The sequence below is a fragment of the Sorex fumeus genome, unplaced genomic scaffold (genome assembly GCF_029834395.1).
Source record: "Sorex fumeus unplaced genomic scaffold, SorFum_2.1 ptg000095l, whole genome shotgun sequence".
In the NCBI taxonomy this organism is placed as follows: Eukaryota; Metazoa; Chordata; class Mammalia; order Eulipotyphla; family Soricidae; genus Sorex; species Sorex fumeus.
This window is the reverse complement of record NW_026606152.1, coordinates 2963994-2989655: the sequence shown is the minus strand read 5'-3', so window position 1 is coordinate 2989655 and position 25662 is coordinate 2963994. Positions and strand designations below refer to the sequence as shown.

The 25662-nt window shown below is 51.9% G+C and overlaps 1 protein-coding gene across 2 annotated transcripts in view; it reads right to left on the bottom strand.

The window, feature by feature from the left end:
* Nucleotides 1-25662, bottom strand: part of FAM193A (family with sequence similarity 193 member A) — a 98863-nt gene that overhangs the window by 39692 nt on the left and 33509 nt on the right. The window contains exons 2-6 of one of the 2 annotated variants that reach the window (XM_056133042.1): nucleotides 16393-16644; nucleotides 8998-9149; nucleotides 8577-8744; nucleotides 6132-6366; nucleotides 4272-4396 (exon numbers count right to left, since the gene is read on the bottom strand). In XM_056133042.1, coding sequence (XP_055989017.1) covers nucleotides 4272-4396; nucleotides 6132-6366; nucleotides 8577-8744; nucleotides 8998-9149; nucleotides 16393-16506 — 794 coding nt within the window. In that variant the 5' untranslated portion in view covers nucleotides 16507-16644. The remainder of the gene's footprint in view (nucleotides 1-4271; nucleotides 4397-6131; nucleotides 6367-8576; nucleotides 8745-8997; nucleotides 9150-16392; nucleotides 16645-25662) is intronic. The other variant, XM_056133044.1, reaches the window with a different exon arrangement.

Genomic DNA, 25662 nt, shown 5'->3' with positions numbered 1-25662 from the left:
GAACAAAACACAAATGTAAAATCTGATTCCACTGGAGATTTTGGAGATTTCTGTTTGTGGGCCACACCCAACTATGTTCTGGGTTTACTCATGGTTTTGTGCTCAGGAATTACTCCTGGTGGTGCTCGGGGGACCACCTGGGATGCCAGGGATCGAACCCAGGTTGGCTGCATGCAAGGCAAATGCCCTCCCTGCTGTGCTATCGCTCTAGCCTCCAGAAACATTATTACTCTTTCATTTATTCTGTATTACATCTTTTTTGTTTTGGGGGGCCACCCCAGTTGTGCTCAGGGACCCTATGGGTTCTGGGGATCCAACCAGGGTCAGTCACAAGCAAGGTGAGTGCCCTCGCCGCTCTGGCTCAAACTCCATCTTAAAGCTGACGAGCAAGCCAAAAGGAGAGCAAATGGGCAGCCCGAGGAGAAGAGGAAGCCTTGGAAGGCAGCTTGGAGTGAAGGGGGAAACTGCGGAGCGGGTGGCCCTGGGAGGCATTCAGTTTAGTCAGAAAAGGTTGCTTGGGGGGCTGGAGATGGTACAGGAGTTAAGGTGGCCCCACCATGAGTGACTCCAGAGCACAGGGCCGGGAGTAAGCCCTGAGCAGTGCTGGATGTGGTAGAGAAAAGAAATCTCAATAAAAAGTTGTTTATTTGGGGGCTGGAGCAATAGCATAGCGGGTAGGGCGTTTGCCCTGCACGCGGCCAACCTGGGTTCGATTCCCAGCATCACATTTGGTCCCCTGAGCACCGCCAGGGGTAATTCCTGAGCACAGAGCCAGGAGGAACCCCTGTCCATTGCCGGGTTTGACCCAAAAAGCCAAAAAAAAAAAAAAAAAGTTGTTTACTTGGAGAGTGAGAGCTTCCAGGCGTCACTTCCAGCTCAATGCTTGAACCAGGCGTGGTAGTGCTGCCCAGGCTCAGCCGTACTGGGACAAACAGAAGATTTGGAGACCGGGTGGCACTGGGGACGGGGTTCAAGGTTGCAGCCCTGGCCAATGACTGGTCTCCTTGATCCCTAGAAACTATTGCTCTTAATATTTAAATATATTACACTGTGAAGACATCTCACTGTGGAGCAGTAAAGTTCAGAGAGTGCCTCTCGACGAGGGCTCGGGGTCACCAGTCACTCCCTGTCGCTCTGCAATCACAGCTATTCTCCTACGCAGGCAGACAAGTTGCACCCACGAGGCAAATCTTTGAACGGATATAAGCCGGTGTTACAAGACTGGCATCAGGTTTAAAATGTGTGTGGGTTAGGGGTGTGTGTGTGTGTGTGTGTATACAAAATCTGGAGTTGCCTCCCGACCCCCAATTTCCAATAAGGACCTCTACGTGACTGTATGTTCAGCAGTGAGAGGCGAGTGACTGAATAGTGAAGACAAACAGGATTGCTGCAGCTGACCACAGCGCCCCACACAGCGGCTGGGCTGATGAGGAAGAGTGAAGGGAGGGGTTCCGAGCCAGAGTTGCAGCGCTGTGCCTCACCCACAGGCTCTCAGGCCAACGCACAGAGTGGCTGGTCTACACTGCCAGTGCCCTGACCAGGCTCTTGCACACGTCAGCTGGCGGCTGGGGAAACCGCAGACAGAGCAGCATGAGAGGCGTGGGAAGAGTGAAGCAGGGTGGGAGGCGTATGGAGTCTGGGATGATCTCGGAGCCTCTTGGTACTGACAATGTGAGGGGATTAATGCCACAGAGCAGCACACACAGAAGTGAAGACAGCAGGGAGGGTGCTGGCTGTGTATGCAGCCGACCCAGGTTCCATCCTCAGTACCCTAGAGGGTCCCCTGAACCTTGAAAGGAGTGACCCCTGAGCACAGAGCCAGGAGTAATCCCTAAGCATTGCTGGGTATGACACAAGATCCCCGCAAATAAAAATAATCAAAGTGAGGAACAGCGTGCCGGAGAGCAAGGGTGCTTGCCTTGCTCTTTTTGTGCTTCTGGGTTCACTCCAGTCCCACCCATAAAGTTCTTCTCCTACAGTCACTCTAAAACAGAGGATGATCTCTGGGTAACTTGTGTGAACATAAAGAAAAGGAGCACAGGGATGGAGAGACAGTACAGCATATAGGGCGCCTGCCACACATGGCTGGCCAAGGTCAATCAGTGGTCCCTGAGCCCTAACAAAAGCAATCCCTGAGCACAGAGCCAGCAGTAAGTCCCAAACACAAGAAACAAAGAAAAGGGGGAGGGTACATCTAGTAAGAAAGCAGGCAAGAGTTCCAGGATACTCCCAATAGGAGAGAGAGAGAACAAAAGGGAATGCCCTGCCACAGAGGCAGGGTGGGATGGGGGGGGTGGGGGGTGGGAAGGATACTGGGATCCGTGGTGGTGGGAAATGGGCCCTGGTGGAGGGATGGGTATTTGATCATTGTACAATTGAAACCCAAGCACAAAAATTTGTAAGTCTACAAACTGTACCTCATGGTCTCACTAATAAAAATTAAAAAAAAAACCAAGAAGTTATTGTTATCTAAGGATCTCTGGTTAAAATAATAGCAATAACTGATTATGCATTTTAATGTTATTATTATTATAATAACAGCAATTAATTATACATTATATTTTTATTTACTTTTTTGGGTTCATTTTATAAACAATTAAAAGCACTGTAACCATAAAGAGAAGCAAAGGCAACTTGGCATTTTCTAATAAACTGATAATAAATAGGACTAATTTGGAAAAAAAAAAGTTCCTGGATACTAACAGGTTTAGCCCAGAAGGGAGTGCGAGAATACCCTGGCCACCAGGGGGCGCCCGGGACCCGCAGGGCCCAAGGACTCCCATGATGGCTACAGGCTGTCAGTCTGGTCTGTGATGACAGATGCTGTGACAACTCAGCTTTAGAAGAAGCTTTCTGTGTGTGCTGTGCATCCCCTTACGTGATGCTGTACATGTTTGTTTCCAGATAGGTATGGAAAGGAGAGGCAGTAGGGAGGGTGGGGTGCTGGTCGTGCACCGCAGGCCCCGATCTGATCCCTGGTAACGCAACTGAGACTGGAGTAAGCCCTGAGCACCGCAGGGGTGTGGCCCAAAAAGCAAAACAAAACAAAGTCTAGGTCGGAACTGTTAAGGCAGACCTGGACACCAGTGGCCCCAACAGAAGACGCTCTAGGTCCACAGCTAGACCATCGGGGATTTGGCCAGCAGCCTTGTTTCATGCCTCACTGACCACTCGTGCTGGCCTGAGAGCAGAACTGAGGTGCAGGGCCCTAGATCCTTCACACAGAGGGAAGGAAACAACACGGGCGCCTTTTGTCAGAGTTCCGCCATCACCCACCCGCTCAGCCACTGTCTGGCTCAGAACCCGCCGGGGAGATGCCCACCTCATGCAATGCCTCTCAGAAGCCAACTGGAACATTCTAAGCTTTTTCTCCCATTCTGCCTGTGGGGTGACCAGACCACACCCCAGACCACCGCCTAACTCCCCACTGCCTCATAGGGGCCTACCAGCTGCTGCTTCAGTGTAAGGAGGGAATGGCTAGGATCCCTCAAGAGGATTCAGGAACATGATGATCAAGACTGGGCCAATGCAGGGGCTAAGAGATGGGGAACTGGTGAGGGGCGCACTTAGGAGAAGGTGCAGTGTTCCATCCCAGCACGATGCATGACCCTGTGGGCCCCAAGCACCCCCTGGGTGGGTGATCCTGGCAACACGGATCACCATACTGCCATACTGCCACCTCGGGTGCTGGCACTGGGCCCAGCAAGGCCTGGTTGGCTGATGGCTGCTGGGAGGAGTCCCCTTCCCCCGCTGAAGAAGAGCAGAAGTCACCCGCAGAGGGAGCTCTGCTGTGTGCACCAGGTACAATCTCAGGGGCACTAGCAGTGACACAGACCCCACGACTCTGGGGCAGATCTGGCATATGTGGAGCAGATGAGGGAGCAGACCTGGGTTCAGGTACATGGGTTGCACACTGCTAAGAACGAGCTGGCGGGGGCCCAGAGTCAAGGCTGACTTCCACTACCCGACCCCAGAAGGCTCCTGCACCCAAGGAAACCCCCAAAAACTGCCCAAGGGGACGCTGGACTTCCCTGGGCCCAGTCCCCTCTCAGCTCAGGCTACAGTCATCTCCCGTGACCGTTTCTCGGGCAGGGCAGCACCTAGCACAGCTCAGGTCTCTCTCATGTGCTTGCAGCCTGCTGCTCGGCTGGGTTTCCACCAGAGCCCTGGGCCCCTTCCCGGCGACCACTCAACTCGGTGATGATGCGCAGATGCCCAGGGTGGCCTGGGCACTCTCCCAAGACACAGGTGGATGAGGATCAAATACATACCTGATCTGTGACACTAGTGCTGGCAAGTTGCTCTGGAGAAGAGGCTCTGAAAAGACCAGATCTTCAAACAGATGTTTATTGTGCAGTTCCCACGTCACCTGGAACTTCTTCAAGTGTTCATTTTCCTATCAAAAGTGAACAGAGGGGGTCTGAGCAATAGCACAGCGGGTAGGGAGTTTGCCTTGCACACGGCCAACCTGGGTTAGATTCCCAGCATCCCATAGGTTCTCCTGAGCACCGCCAGGGGTAATTTCTGAGTGCAGAGCCAGGAGTAAGCCCTGTGCATCGCCAGGTATGACCCCCCCCCAAAAAAAAAAAAAGTGAACAGAGGACAGACTGAAAGAGGAAAGACCCAAGATACCTAGGCTTTGCTCCCTGTGTGCCCAGCACCCTGGTGCAGCTCCCTTGGGCACTGCTAAGCTGCCCTACAGATCTCTCTCTCCCCACTGAGGGGACCCTAAACTCCACTAAGTGACTCACAGCAGAAAGGTAAGAGGAGCTAAAGAGACAGTGCAGAGCCTGCCTTGAGGGATGGTCGCCTCGCAGCTGTGCCCGTGTGCTAGCAATGCCCTTCAATGCAAGCCTGCTCCCCGCCAACAACAACTCACCTATGTCAAACCGACCCCGCCCACCTCCTGGCTCCAACCTCCTGGGGAGCAAGATGGGGGCCGAGCACCTACACTTCTCAAGATTCTACCTTTCACTTGGTCTCACCCCGGAAGCTTGACTCTCACACCACCTCAGCAATGCCTTTCGCAAGATTCATCTTGTTTGGGTTTCTGTTGTTTCCCAGAGAAAAACTGTTCAAATGCCCAGTTTACTCCAGTGCCGCAAGCTCCAGACAAACGTCTCTGAGGGCTAGGGAGGGGCCACTGCGGTGGGCACATACCCAGTGCACGGCAAGGGCGCTTGCCTCGCACACAGCTGATCTAGATTCTATCCCCAGCATCCCATTTGGTCCCCTGAGGCCCACCAGGAGTAAGTCTTGAGCGCAGAGCCAGGGTGAGCCCTGAGCACCGCTGAGTGTGGCCCAAAAAGCAATACAGAAAATATGAAAGATGATCAGTATGAAAGTGAAATGGAGCACGGCCCAAAGAGCTACTTTCTGCTTAACAGGCAATATTCTGCTGCATATGCATGGTTCCAAGCTGGTGCTCCTTCCACTATGACTCCAGGAGCCGGCCCCATGGGTCTCCTGTCTAGGATGGAAGACAACCACTGTCCTCAGGGGTGGACAGTAGTTTACAGGAGGGCAGGCTCTACTGCAGAGAAGCTAGAGAAAGGTCATGAATTCCCTGGAATGATGTGCAAAGGGGTGGGGGTTTGGAGTGGAGCCAAAGGGCCTCTAGACAGTGGTGGTGCAGTGCAGTGATACTGCACGTCTGAGACTCACCAGAAAACGGACTGTCGAGGTCAAACAGAAGTGTGTACACCAAGGTCTCTAGCCACAGAGCCATTGCCTTAGATGCACCTCAAACGTTCCAATTATGTAAGACACAGGCTGTACATCTTAGGCACCACTGATCACAATCTGCTTAAACGCACTTCCACTACCAAGCGAGCACCGGAACCAGCCGCCAGATCAAGTCATCCAACATCAGCCAGGTCAGGGACAAGGATGGCCCCCACGACCCAAGGCCCCTTCTTGCCCAAACCTGTCTCCAGGGGCAGCCCTACTCACACCCCGACCTTGTCTCCTGCCAGGCTCTTTCCAGAAGAGCCTCCGTGCAACCACATGAAGCGCCTGGTCGGCACCTGTGAGCTGTTCTCTTGCCTCATGGTCCCAAGACAGGTTCATGACACAGCAGGTCCCTCAGCCCTTCCCCACAGACCCTGGCAAAGGGAGGTGCAGGCTCTCACCAGCGTGCCAAGGAAGGTGCCAATGGTGCGTGCTGCCTGGCACAGGGCGCTGTACTCCTCCAGGAGCAGGGAGATGAACTGGTGTGCTTGAGGCGGGCCCTGTAGCCCCGACGGTGCCTTAACCTTAGAGGCAGCTGACAGCTGCCGGAGGAGACGGACCTTCATCTCTAGTACGTACTCTCGGGCCTGCTGTTCCAAGCGCTGGTACAACTGGTAGGGGTCGCGCTCGCAGAGTCTGCAAGGAGAAGCAGGCAGTGTCACAAGGGCCCTATTAGGGCACTGAGCGGCTCGGCATTGACCTTGATCGCCACCTTCTGGGGCAGCCAGTGAGGGAGTCAGCTGCACACCACAGAGAAGGGGCCACGCGGGGAACACACCCGGGACTGGCTTGGCTGACACTTGAGCAGCCCCGGGTCTCAGGTCCTAACTCAGTTCAGCACCAAATCACTGGCAAGATGAAAGCCACAGAAGTGAGGGGGGGGGGGGGGGGCAGGAACCCACACAACCAGTAGGGGGCAGAACAAGCACGCCAGGCAGTGGCATCAGGGCCAGTGACTGGAAAGGTGCTGTGCCTGGGAGAAGTAGACCCTAGCACCAGCAGGACCCGTCAGGAGGGCACCGCAGCGACAGCATGGGTACAGGCCAGAGTATGAGTACTCGGCTGTCGAGCCCTCTTCATTTCTCCCACTGTAATCAAGCAAACAACGAACAAGTGAGCAGAATGAGGGGCCGGCCCAACTCAGGGTGCCCTCACCTGGGACCAGGGCGCCTAACCTTCCTCTTCCAGTGCCCCTCAGCCTCCCCTCCCCCTGCCTCTTGCACGGGACTCTGCCGTCACTGTGGCGGGCTGCAGACTCTCCAAGGGGAAGCCTCATGGGGTGACAGCAGCACACCAGCCGCCCAGAGCCCTTGACCCGGAGCCGTGGGTCTGGCACTCTGGTGAAGTGGCTGAGAGCTCCTGGACCTTCAGGGTGATCTTAGAGGAGGCTACACTGTCACCTGCTCCATTTGCTTCTGGGCCACACCAGGAGGTGTTGGGAGAGACCAAACTCTGAGCTGTTAGGTGGTGCTCCTTGCAGTGGTCAACGCTAGCGGCCGGGGTGCAGTGAGGCCACAGTGGAGGTGCTCAAGGGTCTCCGGGAGTGCACTCAGGACCACTAGGCTATACCTGGTGATGCTCAAGGGCCCACGTGGTGCCAGGGATGGTTCCAGGTCAGGCACGCGAGGCTCCCAAGCCCCACCATTTCCCGTTCAGACTCCACAATGAAACACAGGAAGTCTTCTCTAAAGTGCAGCTCCAGGGGCCAGAGGGCTGGCACAGTGGGGAGGGTGCGTGAATGTGCCTGAGCACAGAGATCAGGAAGATGGCGTGAACACACACACTTGCCCCCGAGAGGGGACATGGCCCACGAACTTCCGTTGTCCCATTTCTGTTGAACACAGAGCCCTCCCCAAGTGTGCTGGAGAGAGATGGCCAACTAGGGGCCTGGAGATCAACAATACAGGGACGCCGACAGCAGCTCTGCTCAGGGCCCTGTGCTCACGCCAGGCCTGTGCTCCAGCACTCATAACTAACCCAGTCGGGAACTGTGATATTCTTCTGTTTGTCTGGGGTCACACCTGGCAGTGCTGAGGCCTCACTCCTCCTTGACCCAGCCCTGAACATGAGACAGACAGGAAGTACATGCGGTGTGGCGTGTCAGGCCAGCACCCTCCCTGCTGGACTCTGCTGTTTGTGACTGTGCATCACGTCAGCAGCACTGCTTACCAGCCCGGTGACTCATCCTGCCACTCCCAATTCCGCCGAGACCGTCTACATCTGCACTTAGTTGCTGCGATGCCCAGGGGTGCTCCTGGCTCAACACTCAGGGCTACTCCTGGCAGTGCTTGGGGGACCACATAGGGTTCCAGGGAACAAACCTGGGTCAGCTGCATGCACAGCAGATGCTCTAGTCGCTGTACTATTGTTCTGACCCCTGTCGCTGAGTGTTTTCTTCCGGTCAGCCTACTCTAGTCTCTCCCTAAGCATTTACAAGTTGTGAAGAGAGGGGTGAGGGATTTCTCTTCAAATCCACTAGGAACTAAGGCCACCTCCACAGGGACTGGGCAGCACGCTGCTGTTCCCATCATTTTTCCTGTCTCCTACACAGACCACACAAACAGCACGCGGCCAATGAAGACCCCAGAAGGCTGCATTCAAAGGTGGGAGAGACCAAAGTGAGAATTGGTCCCAGAGTAGCCGCAGGGCAGGAGCACTGCTTTTATTCCAGAACATTCCAGAAATGGGAAGAGGACTGCCCTCTCTTTGAAGGGGTCGAACCTGGGTAGAGAGTCTGTTTCCTCCACAGCCAGCCCCGCCGTGGGTGGGAGAGCAACACTGTGGCGGTAGGCAGAATGCGAGCAGGACACTTGGATGGGATGGAGGGTCCCAAGGGCAGCACGTACCTATCCACGAGCTCCTTCAGCCCCTCCTTGTCCGGTACCAGAGACTGGTCGTGGTCATCGGCCAGCGGGGTTCCTGCCCGGCGGTAGACGCAGCGGACCATGTAGCGCACTTCCGACCAGCACTTCTGCAGCTGCTGGGGCTCCCGCTCTGGCTCGGCCGACGCCTCTCTGCGAAGACACATGGCACTTGGAGTGAGGGGGCGTGTGCCGGGGGCCACCCCCCCTCCGTCGCCCCCCACCCCAAGGACAAACAGAAGGCTGCTGCTCCTGGCCTCCACAGGTGCCACCAGGCAACCCAAGCCCGGAAAGTCCAGGGGCTAGACCCCGACTTCTCTGAATGCTTGGGCTACTCAGGTCTCCTTACAGAGTGCCCACCCCCAACACCCCCACCCCCTGCCACTATCTGTTGCCACTCCACTACCTGCGTTCGCTGCAGGCCTCACAGGCACACGATGCATCTGCAGGGGTGCCCAGTCCTGCTGTGGGCATCGTCTGACTGCCCAGTGCCAGTCTCCCGCCGCCAGCCTCTGGCTGTGACCCACCCAGCGGGGAGTGAAGAAAATCCTGGCCCTGCTTCAGAAAGAGAATATAATAAACACACCATTAGACTCAGATGCACATGTCTGCTATTAACCAGTCAAGGAAAACGTGTTGTGGGACTGGAGCGACAGTACAGCAGGGAGGCGCTTGATTTGCCACGGCCAACCTAGGTTTGATTCTTGGCATCCCATATGGTCCCCTAAGTCCACCAGGAATGATTCCTGGGTGCGGAACCAGAAGTAACCCCTGAGCGTCACTAGTGTGGCCCAAAAGCCAAAAGGAAAAGAGGAAACCCAGGGCTGGAGCAAAAGCACAGCGGGTAGGGTGTTTGCCCTGCACACGGCTGACCTGGGTTCGATTCCCAGCATCCCATATGGTCCCCCGAGCACTGCCAGGAGTAATTCCTGAGTGTATGAGCCAGGAGTAACCCCTGTGTATCGCTGGGTGTGACCCAAAAAGCAAATAAATAAATATTATTTTTTTTAAAAAAGGGGAACATAAAGTAACAAAATAGGAGACTAACACCCAAGAATGGCCGAGATTAGTACCAGAAATTTTGCTCCATGGCTTGGAGGCCAGCCACACATACATGCTAGGGGAAAAGGCAGCTCAGATAGAGAAGGGAGCACCAAATAAAGGGCGTTGGGAGGATCCTCCCAGGATGGGAGAAGCATGCTGAAAGTAGACTATAGACCAAACATGATTGCCACTCAATGCCTCTTTTGCAAACCACAACACCCAAAAGGAGAGAGAGAACAGAGGGGAATGCCCTGCCACAGAGGCAGGGTGGGATGGGGGGTGGGAGGGATACTGGGATCCGTGGTGGTGGGAAATGGGCACTGGTGGAGGGATGGGTATTTGATCATTGTATAACTGACACCCAAGCACAAAAATTTGTAAGTCTACAACTGTACCTCATGGTGTCTCACTAATAAAAATAATAAATAAATAAAAAGAAAAAAAAAGAGGGAACCAGAAAAGCACCTTAGGAACACACTTCAAAGCTCACACCAAAATGAACGAACTCCATCAGCATCTGTTTCTCCCCGGAATGGATCATTTCTTTGGCTTGCTGCTCAGGGTATCACTGGAGCTGGGCAGAGCACTCAGCCCAGAGACGTCTCTATCACTTGGCACTGATGCGCAATGGCAGGTGGGACTGAGGGCATCTTCCCTCTCTGAAAAGGACAGTCCTGCATGGCCACCCCAGGAGGACCTCTGTGAGAGACACAGTCAGGGACCTCACATTGCTCTGAGCAAAAACCGGGAGCTCACTGCCAGTCTGGCACTGGGGGCAATGCCAGGAACGGTGCATCAAGGCAGCAATACTGACCATGTCCATGCTAAGGCCCCCCACAAGCTCTCTTTCTCCCTCTCGTCTTGGGCAGCCCCACCTCCGCCCTGAGGGGGAAAATGCTAAAGGGGCTTCAGTGTGGAGTGACAGATGTGCCTGTCCAGGTTTGCCCCAACACTTGCAGCACTTGGTTGCCTTCCAAGGGCCTGTGTCATGTGTTCCTTGGAGTCTGAACACACGGACCAGAGTGGAATGGCTTCCAGAGCTTCACAGGGCCACCGCTCCCTGGGGCAGAGAGCAGTTCCACAAGAGCAGAGCCTGTCCTGACCAATGCAATGCTGACCAACACACAGGAAAACTGCAGAACAGGAACAAGGACCCAAGAGTGACACTTCCTGTTGACAAGGGATAATATGAGCGCCAAAGAGACAGGACAGCATTTACCTCGTGAAAAACCACCCCGGATCAAGCCCAGGCACCTCACATGGTCCCTAAAGCCTGTCAGGAGTAAGTCCCGAGCACCTCTGGGTGTGGCCCCAAAATAAAAAATACAAAAAGCCAAAGACCACTATTCACATCACCCTTAAAAAAAACATAAGGGTCAGCCTCCAAGGTGTTCAGTGGGGAAAGAGATAGTCCGAGTCAAACTCAGGGCCTTACCCATGCTCCGTCTCACACCCATCTTCCCACGAGGCTTTCCTTGGAACCTGACAATTCTATCCGCGACTGCTTTCATAAAGATTGGTCATTGTTCTGCTGATAGTATGAACCAACCCACAGGACAACAAAATACCAAGTGAGCAAACTTAGGTGGCTGATTTATGCCAGGGTCATCAGCATCAATCAGCCCCCCCTGCAGTGGCTAACAGAGACCCTAACCCTGGAGTCAGACTTAGAAGCCATGAAACATAGACAAAACTGCTCCTGTCTATAACAAAAGTCTTCGAAGTATTGCTTCTGGGGCCAGAGCAGCAGTACAGCAGGGAGGGAGCTGGCCTGGCACACTGCCCACCCAGGATTGATCCCCGGCACACAAGCACCCATGAGGCGTGAATCCTGAGCAGAGCCCATAGTGACCCCTGAATAGTGCTGAGTTAGGCCCCCCCCCCAAAAAAACCGAGAGAAATAAAAATGCTTCATTGAAAACAGAAAAAGAGAAAAGATTAAATTTTGCTGATCAGCTTTCTTCCTAAATCTTACCCACTCCTTGCAGAAGGAACCTCTTTCAGAGAAAACCATTTGTCAAAATGCCATCTGCCACACCACCAAACCTCAACTTTTATTTGGTTAGTTTGGGGCCCACAACCGGTGGGAACCAGTGACCCCTGCTTGGGGGACACCATTCAATATCAGGGGTTGAGCCTGGGCCTCCAGCATGTGCTCTGGTCGGTCCTTCAGCCATCTCCCTGGGCCCTTGAATTGCTTTATTCCTGAAACAAACTCAACTGAAAATACAATTTTGTTTTCCAGTCTTAAACTATAGCAACCTAAACCAGTCAACACGCTGGATATGAAGAAGAGGTGGGGTGGGAGAGGGAGGAGGAGAAAGAAGGAAAGGGAGAGGAGAGGGGGAAAAGGAGAGGGAGGGGAGGAAGGGGAGGGAGAAGGGGAGAGGGAGAAGGGGCAGGAGAAGAGGGGAAGAGTGGAGAGTTGGGGAATGGAGCGGAGAGGGGGAGGGGCAGCTGGTAACTGACTGCACCCATGTGAGTAGCACCTTCCCAAGGCCTTTTCTGGCCCACATCCCGTATGCCTCGACCCCCTGGAATAGGTCTCAGCCATCCCAACTGTTCGCCCGCCACATGTCTTTGCTTGGCCTTCACAAAGAGGCAAGTCAACGGAAGTCAGGGACAAGCCTCTGGAGCTGTCAGAACCCAGGGAGCAGGAAATGCAGCAGAGTGGCCATCTGCGGTCTCACCTTCCTTCAGATGATTCCCCCTGGGGTCGCCTACTCTCTAAGCATCTCGTGCACCTCTGCCTGTACACCCTGTCTCACCAAAGCGTGATTCTAGAGTGAGCCCCAGCTCACTGACCTGGGCAGAATGGCACGGGCACGGAGTGCACGCCTTACACCTAACACTGAACAACACGCAAATCTCCTCCACTCTGCTGACCCAGGTCAGGAAGAGCAAGACCTGGAGGTCACACAATGCTGGGGCAGGGGCAGGACGGAAATAACGACCTAGCACACTCACCTTCGCACTGTACCTAGGAGGTACCAGGGAAGAGATGCCGTCAGCAGCCCCTTACTGTCCCTGCTGAAGGGGAACATGTCTTCTGACCTCAGACACTAGCATGGCATTGAGGGTTGACAGAGACCCCCCCCCAAGTCCTCATCTGGGCTGTGTCAGTCTGCACAGCGATAAACCCCTCACACAGCACCCCTTCCCCAGGGTGGAGCTTGGGAGCTTGATTCTCTGAACTTGCCCTTCCCTTCCCTCTGGGTCCTGAACTCTGACCCACCCACACCCTAACAAGACTCTCTGTCACCAAGGGTGAGTTATTAAACTGCCCTGTTTTTCAATAATTACAGGGGGCGGAGAGGGGGGAATGAGAAATAATTCTTCATCCTTCCACAAAATGACTGAAGAATAAGTTCCAGTGTAACACTGAATTATCTGTGAATCACGTCAATTGGAAAGGGATAGAATGAGTGAAGACAAGAAAGCCAGCCTGGAAAATGCCAGAGAAGACACGGGAGTCAACCCGACATGCACTGGAGAGACTGGCAAGAAGGTGAGCACACTCAGGAGAGCAGCAGAGGAGAGCGCAGGAATGGAGGGTCCCTGAGGAGGCTCTGAGATAGAGGAAGGATCTGGGGTGGCGTGCGCAGAGCAGCAGCACAGCAAGCGAGTCCTGGGGCCAGGGCCCACAGAGCAATCACGGTTTCCCGCACAGCCTTTGTTGCAACGTGAGCCCGCAGTCACTGCACGCTGGCTCCCAAACCCACGGCGTCACCCTGCCAGGCAGATGCCGCCCCCTGGGCCTTCCGCTGTGCTGTAATCCCTCGCATGAGGCTGAGGGGCTACCCTGAGCTGGGCAAAAGGGTGTGGTGGGGCGAGAGACAGTACAGCAGTGGGGAGTGCCTGCCTAGCACAGTCAGCTCGGGTTCGATCCCCAGGATTCTGGTCCCCCGACGGTCACGAGGAGTAACTGCTGAGCACAGAGCTGGGAGAAGGCCTGAGCACCATGGGGTGTCATCCACAAACAATGTGGGAGGATGAGGAAGAGAAAAGCAAAGGTTTGTGGCACCTTGGGGTACAGATGGGTGCATGCCCAGGGGAGGCAAAAGCAGAGCTATGAGAGTCACCAAGCTGAGAAGAGGGCCCTGGCAAGGGTAGTCAGTGGCAACCAAGCACATAGCCTCAAGGAGGAAGCTGAACCACACGTGCTAAGCCCTTCACGGGCCCTTCCCGAGCTGCCCTTCCCTTGGCTGCTCTGAGCATGCGGCGGTCTTGGAAACCTCTGTGGGCACGCCTCTACTCCTGAGAGCCCAGAAGCCCCTAGGGAGACCCACGGGGAGCACCCACCAGGCCTCCCACAGCTGGAGAAGGCTGGCCCCACTGTCTCCCCAGGAGGGAGGCAGCCGTCCCCAGCACACACGTGCTACCCTACCCCACAGCAACTGGAAGGACGGCGGGGTCAAGCACACGTATATGGAAGGCCTTGGGTTCGAGTTGCAGTAACTCAAAATTTAAAAAACAAATTTTAATTAAGGAATTGAAAAATCAGAAGAATGTCCACAATGAGCTGCATGGAGTGCCACAGGCCTTTGGCCATCTCAGGTCAGCAGGCTGGCCACAGCACTGCCACTCGCACAGCACCAGCAGTTTCACTTGAAGCAGAGCCTCAGTTGAAAAAAGCCAGTGATTTTAACCAGCTCAAACAAAGGGGCCAAAGGAACAGAAGGTCTGTGAACAACAAGCATGGATCAGAAGCCCAAGAAACAGGATGCAACAATGGTAAAAAGCCAGAAAACGAAGAAAGTCTGCGACCAGGCCCGGACACAAATCAATGCCAGTAACATCAAACGACTTTCCACTAGAAAACAGGGGAAGTGGTGAGGGAGATAGGTCATAGGGACCAGTACCTGCTTCAGAAGAGTGAGGCCAAGTCTGAGCCTGAGAACCACAGCACCAACCCCTAAGCACTACACCAGGGTATAAATCTGACGGCTCCAGCACCAACGGCCCCGAGCAATAAACCATGAGTGGCCTGGGAACAGAGCACTGGTGCGCAGAGGCCCTTTTCTTAAAAAATAGAGAAATGACCAAATACTTTAAATGGATACAACAAGTAAACAAAAGTGAACCAATAACCAACAAAGACGAACGCTCTGAGGATAAAGACCTAAGGCTGACGGGCCCCAGTCTGCTCACTTAGACACTACTGGGCTGGATTCTGTGGACAGTGAATGGATACGTCAAGGCTGTGTTCCCTGTAAGATGATTCACACAACTGCTCTCCTCGTGGAACTTGAATTCAGCAGGAAGGGAGCAAAGGGAGAGAATCTCCTGGTCTCTGAACCGACCAGAACCAGACAGAACCTGCACAGGGTCTCACCCAGGGGACCAGCAGGGGATGCAGGCGCTGCACCCCAGGAGGGAGTAGAGCACAGAGCGCTGAGGCTGGAGCCCTGAAGAAACAAGAAACCAGCAGCTGCAGGAGCAGAAAACGAACCACCATGCCCTTGAGGAGCAGCTGTGGGGCCAGACCTGTAGCATCTGTCCCAGCAGAGTGAGGGGCTAATTTCAACACTGCAGCGAAGAAGGCAAGGCACAGGCACCACCTGGGATCGAGCACGAAGGCTCAAGTTTGTGCTAGCACAGGAACTGCCAGTCTGTGAGCACTACAGATGGAGCCCCAAAGTGCTAACCAGACTTCTCCCCTCCCTGAACTCACAAGCCCAAATTCTCCGGCTGGGGCCCCCAGTCTTTTGACATCAGCGACGGCATATCTGTGGTTGTAAGAAGTCAGCAGAGCGCAGGAACAGGCCCTGTCTCAGGCAAGGAGCCCAGATGGATGGCCCAGTCAGCCCCCGGATATGAAAAATAAATCAACGAAGAAATTCAGCTGCAGCAAAGGAGGACCGGAAGGGCATCATCCACCTCTCTGAGGAGGTTCAAAGCAGCAATCCTCTCAAAGCTCAAGGAAACACAGAGAATCTTCCACTGACCTGAGGGCCGGGGAAGGAAGAAATGGCTATGAAGGGTCTTTAGGGTATGGGGAGGGAGTCACTGGCACACACAAACCTAGGACATCAGAAACTAAGAATCACTATCTCACTACTAAAGTACCAGGACACTGGACCTGATCGGGGCTCGAGAGTCCAACAGAAATCACTGGATGGGTGTCAGGCAGCAAGGAGCCAGAGGAGACTAGAGACAAAGGTGATTCTGGCAACACCAAAGCAGGCAGCAGAGCACCATCCTGTTAAGGGCTCTGAGGCGAGCAGTCTGGGAAGGGACCTCGTTAGCCGTGGCTAGCAGGGAGAGGTGAGAGTGGAAGGGTCCACTGCCTGCGAGCAGAAATTCAAGAAATAGCAGAGCTCTGAAACTTGGGTCTCCGTTGGCCATGCCCATCAACCCCAGGCTCCCGGAAGTGCGGTGGGCCTTTTCAGACGCAGGTCTGGGCTGGCGTTGTATGTCGGAGACCCAAGTTTCATCCCAGCGTCACAAAAGCAAAACCACAACACTGACATCAGAGCCAGGGTCCACTAAGGCACAGATCTGCCTAAGGGGGCAGCCTTCCACACCACCCACACAGCCCTGAGAACCGTACGGAGGAGACCACACAGCCGCCAACCGTACAGGGCATGCTCGAGAACCAAACACACGGTGACTCTCTACTTTTCCAGAGACTGTGAGGACTGAGCTCAGACCAAACCCTTCCCCCAGCCAGCCGTCTGCAGTGTTGTCTGGCCACACAGAACATGTCCCCACTTCCTGGGAACAGCCCGCAATCAGAGTAGGGGAGGGGCCTCACCGGCTGGCGCTGTGGCTGGTCCAGGCCTGGCCTCTCCTCCTTCTCCACGGTGCGCCGGCAGTCGGGGCACACCCACAGCGGCAGGTGCAGCACGCTGTTGCCCTTGGGCACCATGGAAAGCGCCAACTTGCTGGCGGTCTTGACTCCACTCTCTAAGAATGCAGAGTCTTTCCGCTCGCTTCTGCACAGAAGACAGTAATCTCCGGCGGGGTAAGGTGGGCTTCTGTGATTTATGCCAAAATTAAACGGAGTCTGGAACAGAAGAGAATTTTCATTTTCAAAACACGATTCATAAAGCCAAGACCATTTAAGAAACATTAACTACACTTCTAAAATTAAAACACATGTATGGGGAAAGAGTCAATTTTTAAAACTAAACTATCCTAGAAACACAATATTTTATTAATACCATGCTGGAGTGATAGTACAGTGGGGAGGGTGCTTGCCTTCCAAGTGTCCAATATGGGTTTGATTCCTTGTACCCCATAGGTACCCTAAGTCCACCAGGAGAGATCCCTGAGATCTCTCAGGAGGAAGCCCTGAGAACTACTGGGTGTGACCCAAAATCCAAAAACAAAGGAAATAGTAGTACCATTATGGCCTTCTGCGAACGGGGGCAGCAGACTCCCTTCCCCTCCAAGAGGCCCAGCAGCTGTCACACCAGGCCCCCAGCGTATAAAGGGGCCCAGCCCCACAGCTCCTCAAGTTTGTGGCCGCAGCAGCATATGCGGCATGCAGCACCTCTTCCAAATTACACAGCATGGACAGCTCAGTAGGAGCACAACAAATCTGATAGGAAAGTTGTGCAGAAGTTCACCAAGCTTAACAAATGAAAACAACGCAGACGCGTCAACAAGACCAGTAAACACATACAGTGACTTTAGCAACACCAGTGTGATACCACAATTATCAAGAAATGACTTTTATTGATCTATTTTCTGATCATCCACTTGCCATTTTGTTGTAGCTTGCAATATGAAGTAAATTTGTGCCCATAAGTTGGGGCAGGCTTGGGGAGTGGGTGGGAAACTGGGGACGTAGGTGAAGGGAAGATCACAGTGGTGGTGGGATTGGTGTTGGAATACTGAAGAACTGAACAACTGTGTAAATCACATTTGTTCTTAAATAAAACAAGTTGTAATACCATATAAAATATCCCAGTGGGAGTCAGAAAACTTTCAATCCAATCCTTCCACCTTGACTTTTATATAATTCCTCTGCATGACGGGAATGGTCTGTGAGTTTTCAGACTACAGGAGCACTGGTCATTAGCCATGCTGACATTCTGGTGTTCCTGCACATGGGGGCTCATGCTCAGGGGACCATCTGATTGGCTCACATCTGTGCGGAGGAAGCTGAGCTCAGTCTGGGGTCAAGATCAACGAGAGACTGGCCTCTGTGCTCTAAGGCCCAGCTTCCCTTATGGCATGGCATCACTACAGAACTCAGATTGCACTGTCCATTCCCAGCAGCCTTGAATGAGACCAGGAGCAGGGGCCTCAGTGGAAGGAGCACAAAGCACAGTCATATGCCAGGCCCTCTCCAAAAGACTATCAAGAAGATCAGGGGACAGGGGCTGGAGCAATAGTACAACAGGTAGGATGTTTGCTTTGCATGCGGCTGACCCAGGTTCAATTCCCAGCATCCCATATGGTTCCCCCGAGCACCACCAGGAATAATTCCTGAGTTCAAAGCCAGGAGTAACCCTTATACATTGCTGGATATGATCCCCCCCCCAAAAAAAAAGATCAGGGCATGGTTCAAAAAGGCTGGACCGCATGCTTTAAATTCGGGAGACCCAGCTTTGATTCCCAACATACATGTCACGTGCAAGGTGCAAGTCCCTGGAATCAGGTGCTGCTCACTGTCCTCCCGTTGTTCATCGATTTGCTCAATGCGGGCCCAGTAACGTCTTCATTGTGAGACTTCTTGTTACTGTGTTTGGCATATTGAATACTCTCGGTAGCTTGCCAGGCTCTTCAAGAGGGGCGGAGGAATCGAACCTAGCTCAGCCAGGCTGGCTGCGTGCAAGGCAAATGCCCTACCGCTATGCTATCACTCTAGCCCTAGGTGCTGCCCATAAACTGAGAAAGAAAAAGGGAGACAACACAGCAGGGTCCACCAGGGCTGCTCAGAGGATAATGTGGGGGTGGGGATCAGACATGGTCTAATCCTATATAGCCTCCAGTCCCCACAGAGCATGTGTATTCATGAGAAAAGCTGAGACCGAAAGACCAGGAAAAAACAGTAACCACACGGAGATATGAAGAACACAAGCAGGAAGGCCCTACGCGGAGGTTAGTAGAACCACAGGGTTCAAGCGCAGGCAGAGGCGCTGAACACACAGGGCAGGGTGGGCAGCTGCGTGGACCAAAGACAGCCATGCAGCACCGGGGTCCCCCTAGGTACCAGTAAGTCAATGAATTCGAGCCTTGGGCTTACCAGTTCCTACTACTGACCCTAAAGCCCTAGGGTCAGAGCAGATGACCCTAGAAACGGCCGACTTCCTGAAGGACAATCTGGCAGGCCCATGTGCTTGGGCAGGAAGCTAAACCTACCAATGGAGCCAGCCCATGAGCTAAAAATCAAATGAACTGGGGCTGGAGAATGGACAGTGCTGGGCAGGGCCTTGCTAGATATGCAACTGCCCCAAGCTGAACTCCCAACACCCCGTATGGTCTGCTGACCACAGCCAGGAGGGATCCCTAAGCACAAAGCCAGGAGTAAACCCTGAGTGCCACTAGGTGTGTCCCTCCCCCGCCCCCCCAAAAAAAACCTTAAAAAAAACCCAAAACAGCTAATAATAATAATAATAATAATAATACAATTCAAATGAACAAAATACTCCGTGTGGCAACTCTGGCTCTCTCTTCATGACTAATACATGTCCTGCTGTCTTTCCCCCCATTCTCTTTGATTCCATCTTCTTGGTGCAGTGACTGGGGCTGCATTCTTGCTTGGCTCAGCCTGTACAGGCCAGGGCTTTGCACACATGTTCACGGGGTCGTGCCTTTGGCAGTGGTGCCCCCCCCCCACCAGAGAGAGAGAGCGCACTTACTCAGAGTCGGCACCAAGGAGCCCAATTGAGTGCTTTTCCCTCTGAAGTCATTCCCAGGCTTCTCCACTAAGTCTTCCCAAACTACTTTACAGCTCTACTGAAGTACAATTGAGTAAGATGTGCCAGAAATACTAAGGTACACAACACAAAGAGTTCTGACATTTCAGCCCTGAAACTGCGAGAATCAAGGTAACAAATGTGCTCATACCCTGCATCCCCTTGCGCCCTTTGGTACCCTCCTCCCGACCTTGCTTCTTTCCTTTTACCCAGTCCTCTTTATGGCAGCCACTGAATTGTCATTAAGGATCACCCAGTTCTTACACTGCATTTAAAGGACACAAGACAATTCTCGACTCTTGAAAGAATCAGCTCTGTGGTCAGGGATACGGTTTAAGGGACCAGAGCCCCAGGTTGTCTCCTGAACACTGGCAGGAGTAGCCTCTAGAACTGCCTGGTGTGGTTGCCACACCTCCCCAAAATAAACCTTGGGACTGCAGGAAAGGCTCGTGCCCTGCACGTGACCGATCCGGGTTCCATCCCCAGATATGGGCCCCCGAGTCCTGCCAGGCGTGATCCCTGAGGGCAGAGCCATGAGTAAGATCTGATCTCCACTGGATATACTTCCCGGCAGAAAAGCCCAAACTCTCAGGAGATCGGGAGGTGGCCAACAAATGCTCACCTGGCCACCACGGGGCTAGAAGCCGAGCAGTCCCCACAGTTCTGCCCATTGTGACCTCTTGCAGTGCACCTGGGCAAGTCCCCATTTATGTGCACGGCCCAGATGATGGCCAGCATGTGTACAAACACGTGGAAACGCAAGGAAATTCTGGACTGTGAGTTTTCCAGATTACCTTTCTTTCTAACTTACTGATCTCTGCTCCTAGTATTCTAATACATCCTTTCTCTGCATGCTGCTGGTTCTGCAAATTTCCATTTTAATGTGAAGAGACACGCCATCAACCCCTTCTTCTCTCAGAATACAGGTTTGTGGAGTCAGAGTAATAGTAGAGCAGGTGGGGTGCTTACCCTCCATACAGCCAACCAGGTTCAACCCCTGGGATCCCATGTGGCGCTGAGCCCGCCAGGAGTGATCCCTGAGCTCAAAGCCAAGAGTAAGTCCCAAGCACTGCTGGGTACGGCACAATAAACAAAGAATTCACAAAGTTTGCAATACAAATTTCCCTAGAAATGCCATCAACTTCATTTCACAAATCCTGACTCCCCCCACCCCCAAACAAGCTCTGTCTTTTGGTTTCTCTGATCTGCTGTTGAAAATGCAGTTCAGAGCCCAAGAGATGGTAGAGGGGTTAGGTGCAGCGTCTGACCTGGTTCAACCCCCAGCATCACATGGCTTCCCAAGTATCATATGGTGAAGCCCCGGACACGACTGGGCCTGCCCCCTAGGCCCTGGCACCACAGGGACCAAAAAGCACCACAACCTCAAGCCTTTGAACAGTACCAACCCAGATGGCTGAACAATGCTGGAAGTCATGAGCACTGACCTGGGAGGCCTACCTACCAAAAATAATTACAAGCATAAAAACCTGGGGCACAAGAGATAGTGCCAGGCTAACCACGGTTCAATCCCTGGCACCATATATGTCGCCTTAGCACCACTAGGAGAGGGCCCGTCGCATAGTCAGTGTGGCCCCCTAAGAGAGCGAGAGTACATTGGGTAGGGGATTTGCCATGTATGCGGCCAACCCAAATCCTGTTCCATAGTTCTTTGATAATGTTCATTTAATAACATCAGAAGAATTGTGAGAAATCAATTTATGTGGACAGTTTGATATTAAAAACAGTAAGGGCTGGAGTGATAGCACAGCGGTAGGGCATTTGCCTTGCATGCAGCCAACATGCCCGACCCGAGTTCGATTCCTCCGCCCCTCTCGGAGAGCCCGGCAAGCCACCGAGAGTATCTTGCCTGCATGGCAGAGCCTGGCAAGCTACCCGTGATGTATTCAATATGCCAAACACAGTAACAACAAAGTCTCCAATGGAGACGTTACTGGGCCCGCTCGAGCAAATCGATGAAGAACGGGAGGACAGTGACAATAAAGTATGGTTTAGCTTCTAATATTTGTAATTTTCTAAATATTTGTGTTACCGATTTCTAATAAAATGCCACTGAAATGAAAACATGGTTTGTACAATTTCAGTTCTTTCATATATAAGAAGGCATGTTTTTTGATGGCCCAGAAAACTATTTTGGCAAATGTCCCATTTTACTTACAAAAAAGTGCACATACACAGCAGTTGTTGGTGGGAGTTCGCCTGTGTCTCCAGGCCGTGCTGGCTGATGACGTCCTGGAAGTCTTCTCTAATCAGAGCTGTTTACCTGCCTGACCAATTATCGGGGCAGCATTGTTAACTTTCCCACTGTATTTTTTCCTTTACAGCTTTATCAGTAGCACCTGCATGTATGCTGTAGGTACAGAAACATCTCAGAGGCCGGATACAGCACTCAGCAAGCTGGAGTCTGGGCTCTGCAAGCAGGAACACCAGGTATAACCCCCAAGCAGGAAAGGCCATGAGCACTGCTGGGGATGCTTTGGTTTGGGGATGTCCCCCAAACCAAAACAGGAAAACAAACCAAAGCATCGAGAAGTGTCCCGCCCACTGGGCAGATGCTCTCAGCTAGTTCCGTTGGTTCTCTAGATGTCAGGTACAATAGAGCCACTCAGAGATTCTCCTCATTCGCAGCTCCATCTTCCAAGGAATAGACCCTTCCCTCTGACTTTTTTTTTATTGAAAGTGAGTTTACTGCAGAAAGTACATAAGTGAACACTGTTTTCTCCAATCTCATCTTTTTTTCTCCCCAGAGGAAGGAGTGAGTCACCCCAGCGTTGCCGAGGGATCATTTCTGGTGGTGGTGGTGCTTGGGGGAAATCAATGTGGTACCAGGGATGGATGAGGTCGATCACATGCTGACAACTTTTCAATTCAGACCAGTAACACTATGATTGCCAATATCATTGGTATATTAAATCTGTCTTGTTCCTTCTATTTTTTTTAAATGGTACTGGGATTGAACCAAGAGCCCCCACATATGAAAGGTTGTGTCCTACAGCTGAGTTACCCCCTAGCCTCAATCTCAATGCAGCTATCCTGTTTCTGCTGCCACTGTTCTTTTTCCCTCCTCCTCCTCTTTTTTTTTTTTTTTTTAAAGAACTGAAGCTTTCTGGTTAGGTTTGGTCTGGTGATTCTCATCCATCTTTAGGCTGCTTGTGGGTGATGTCATATTCTTTTTTTTTTTTTTTTTTTTTTTTTTGCTTTTTGGGTCACACCCAGCAATGCTCAGGGGTCATTCCTGGCTCTGCACTCAGGAATCACTCCTGGCGGTGCTTGGGGGACCATATGGGATGCCGGGGATCGAATCATCCAGGTCGGCCGCATGCAAGGCAAACGCCCTATCTGCTGTGATATCACTCCAGCCCCTCATCTCTTCTTTTAAAGTGATCACTTGGCACAAAGTAGGTGATGCCTCTCCTCTTCCCAGGGCACCAGACACCATAGCGGGGGATGGGCAGCCTAAGGTCCAAATGGACACTTTCTGCTTATCTGCCTGAATAAGGTCGATCTGCTAGGGGAGAGCCATGTGATTCTGTTTCTGAAAAGCTGGGGACAGGTCAAGGCAGCCTGGAAACCTCTGGTGCGTACAGTCACCAACAAGGTCTGATCACTAAGCAGGAAAGAACTTGGCGTTTCCTCTCCTGGTCTCTATGCTATCCACTCGATACCTTTTCAAAATAAGCCTGTAAATCAGTTATTTTTAAATAGATAATTATGCTTCATGGCAGTTTTTCAAAACATAGTTACAATTTCCAGGGCTCTTCATCTGCTTATCTAGATTCTTATTTCCCATCAATATCATTATGCTTCTGCCTGAGCACTTGCTTTAACAATTATGTGACTAAGATGCAGGAATTCTTGCAGCTTTTAGGTCTGGAGTCTCTATTCTTCATTCTTAAAAGTATTTTGAGGCAGAAGAGATGGGTCCAGTGACTGAAGCGAATATATGTGACAGGCCCAGGCTCAGTCCCTGACAGTTCTGATGCTGACCAGTTCCAAATTCTGATTCAGTGTGGCCACTGAAACAAACATACCGAAAAAGATATTGTATGGGCTTAGGGTTCCAGATTGGGTGCCACCCTTCCCATCCTTTTAAAGTTCCTGGTTTGCACGGTACCCCTGTATAGGAAGCTGGTCACGGAGGGGCGACCGGGGGTGGTTTTGCAAGGGTAACACAATGGGATGTGGTAGGGGGGTATTGAAATAATGGTGGAAGGACATGGACATTGGTGGAGAACGTGGTGCTGGAATATTTAATGCGTGACATCCTATTATTAACAGTATTTGTAAATCACAGTGTATAAATTTGCTTTTAATTTTTTTAAAAGAATTTTTATTTTTATTATTTTTGCTTTTTGGGTCATCCCGGCGATGTAAAGGGGTTACTCCTGGCTCTGCACTCAGGATTAACTCCTGGCAGTGCTCGGGGGACCATATGGGATGCTGGGAATCGAACCCGGGTCGGCTGCGTGCAAGGCAAACGCCCTACCTGCTGTGCTATCGCTCCAGCCCCTGCTTTTAATTTTTAAGAAAAAGTTAAATTAAAAGTTATTTAATCCCTAATCTTTTCTTCGGAGATACCCATCACAGACATACAGTATGCCACCCGAAGTGGTCCCCACCCCACTGGTGTGCTGCCTCCGACTCTAGTATAGCCAGTCTTTATCAAGCTGCTTCCAATTCTCTGACCCTTTCCTACGCCATGTCCAAGTGTGTACCTAGCCTTCTGGGGATGTTCTTTTTGCCTCAGATCTGTGGCCTGCAACTGAGGCTCAGCCTGGGTCTTGGGCTCCATGTCTACCTGAACATGCTTGTTCTGCCCTCTCTCACTGACCATGCAGGAACATGTTCAATACGCAGAAAGAATCTCTCTATTAAAAAATAGAACTGCACTGACTCCCAATTGGACCATATTATTTCTGAGTCTCTATTTCCTTACCATTTTTTCTCTTTATTATGAACTGTAATCTCTTGCTTCTTACTCTGTTTGCCTAGCTACTGATGGCAGACATGTTCAATATTACACATTAGGGGCTGGGACTGTTTCATTCCTTTGACTTCTTCAGCTCTGCTGTCTGGTTATCTGGGAAGTTTGGTCCTTTCAAAGTTTGCTTGGAAGTCTGAGGCCAGCTGAGGGAGTTCCTGGAAACTTCCCACTGTATGAGCGATACCCTACTCCTTACTAGCTGCAGGAACACAAACTTATGGGGCCCTGTCTGACTCTAAACCCTCTTCCACTACTCATTTCCAGGCCCCCAGAACCCTAAATGGCATCTCCAGCCTTCTCTGCTGCTCTGTGCAGCTGTCTGATCCTACGTGTGCCCTAAATTCCCACTTGAGTACCCTTAACTCCAGGAGAACAATCAGGCTGCTCAGGTCCCTCGCCTCTCCCCCTTCACCATGGCCGCAATCATCTCCAGGCAGGCAGAAGCCAAGTGAAGCCTGGGCTCACCCATCATCATGTGGCTCGGAGGTCATGGTCTTACACTGCCTCCATGGAGTCCGATGCTGGAAAACTGCTTTGTATACTTAGTTCATATTTTGTCTTTCATTTGGTTGTCTAAGACAGGAGGAAGAATTCTATACAATGAATGAATTTTAAGAAATGTATCCAATGAAACATTTTAAGTTTAATTAATGAATACTTAAAATGATACCCTCTTAAGTCCTAACCGTAACAGATCAAATGCATTTATAAATAGATTGTTTATAAAAGGCTTAACCTGTAACATCTTAGTAATCTCTTATACAAGGACTTAATGGCTCCATGATGAGATACAACAATTTTCACTAGCTTTCTTTAAAGGAAACATTTTTTGATCATTCTGTTGGCAAATTATTGATTACTGATTACAAGCAATATAAATTAGTGAGGGCCTGCTATGAGGCAGGCTCAAGGGATGGCTGGGAAAATTGGAAGACAGTCGTGGAGAGATGTAATGGTGGTGGGATTGGTATCGGAATACTGAATTTAGCAAATCATGATGAACAACTTTGTAAACCAGGGTGTTTATATAAAGTGTAAGGAGAAATTTAGATATGTAGACCCTACCTATTCCATGTAAACCCTAAAATATATTAACACAGAATTGCTTTAAAAGTGTTATTAATGAAAAAGGGAATGCCCTGCCACAGAGGCA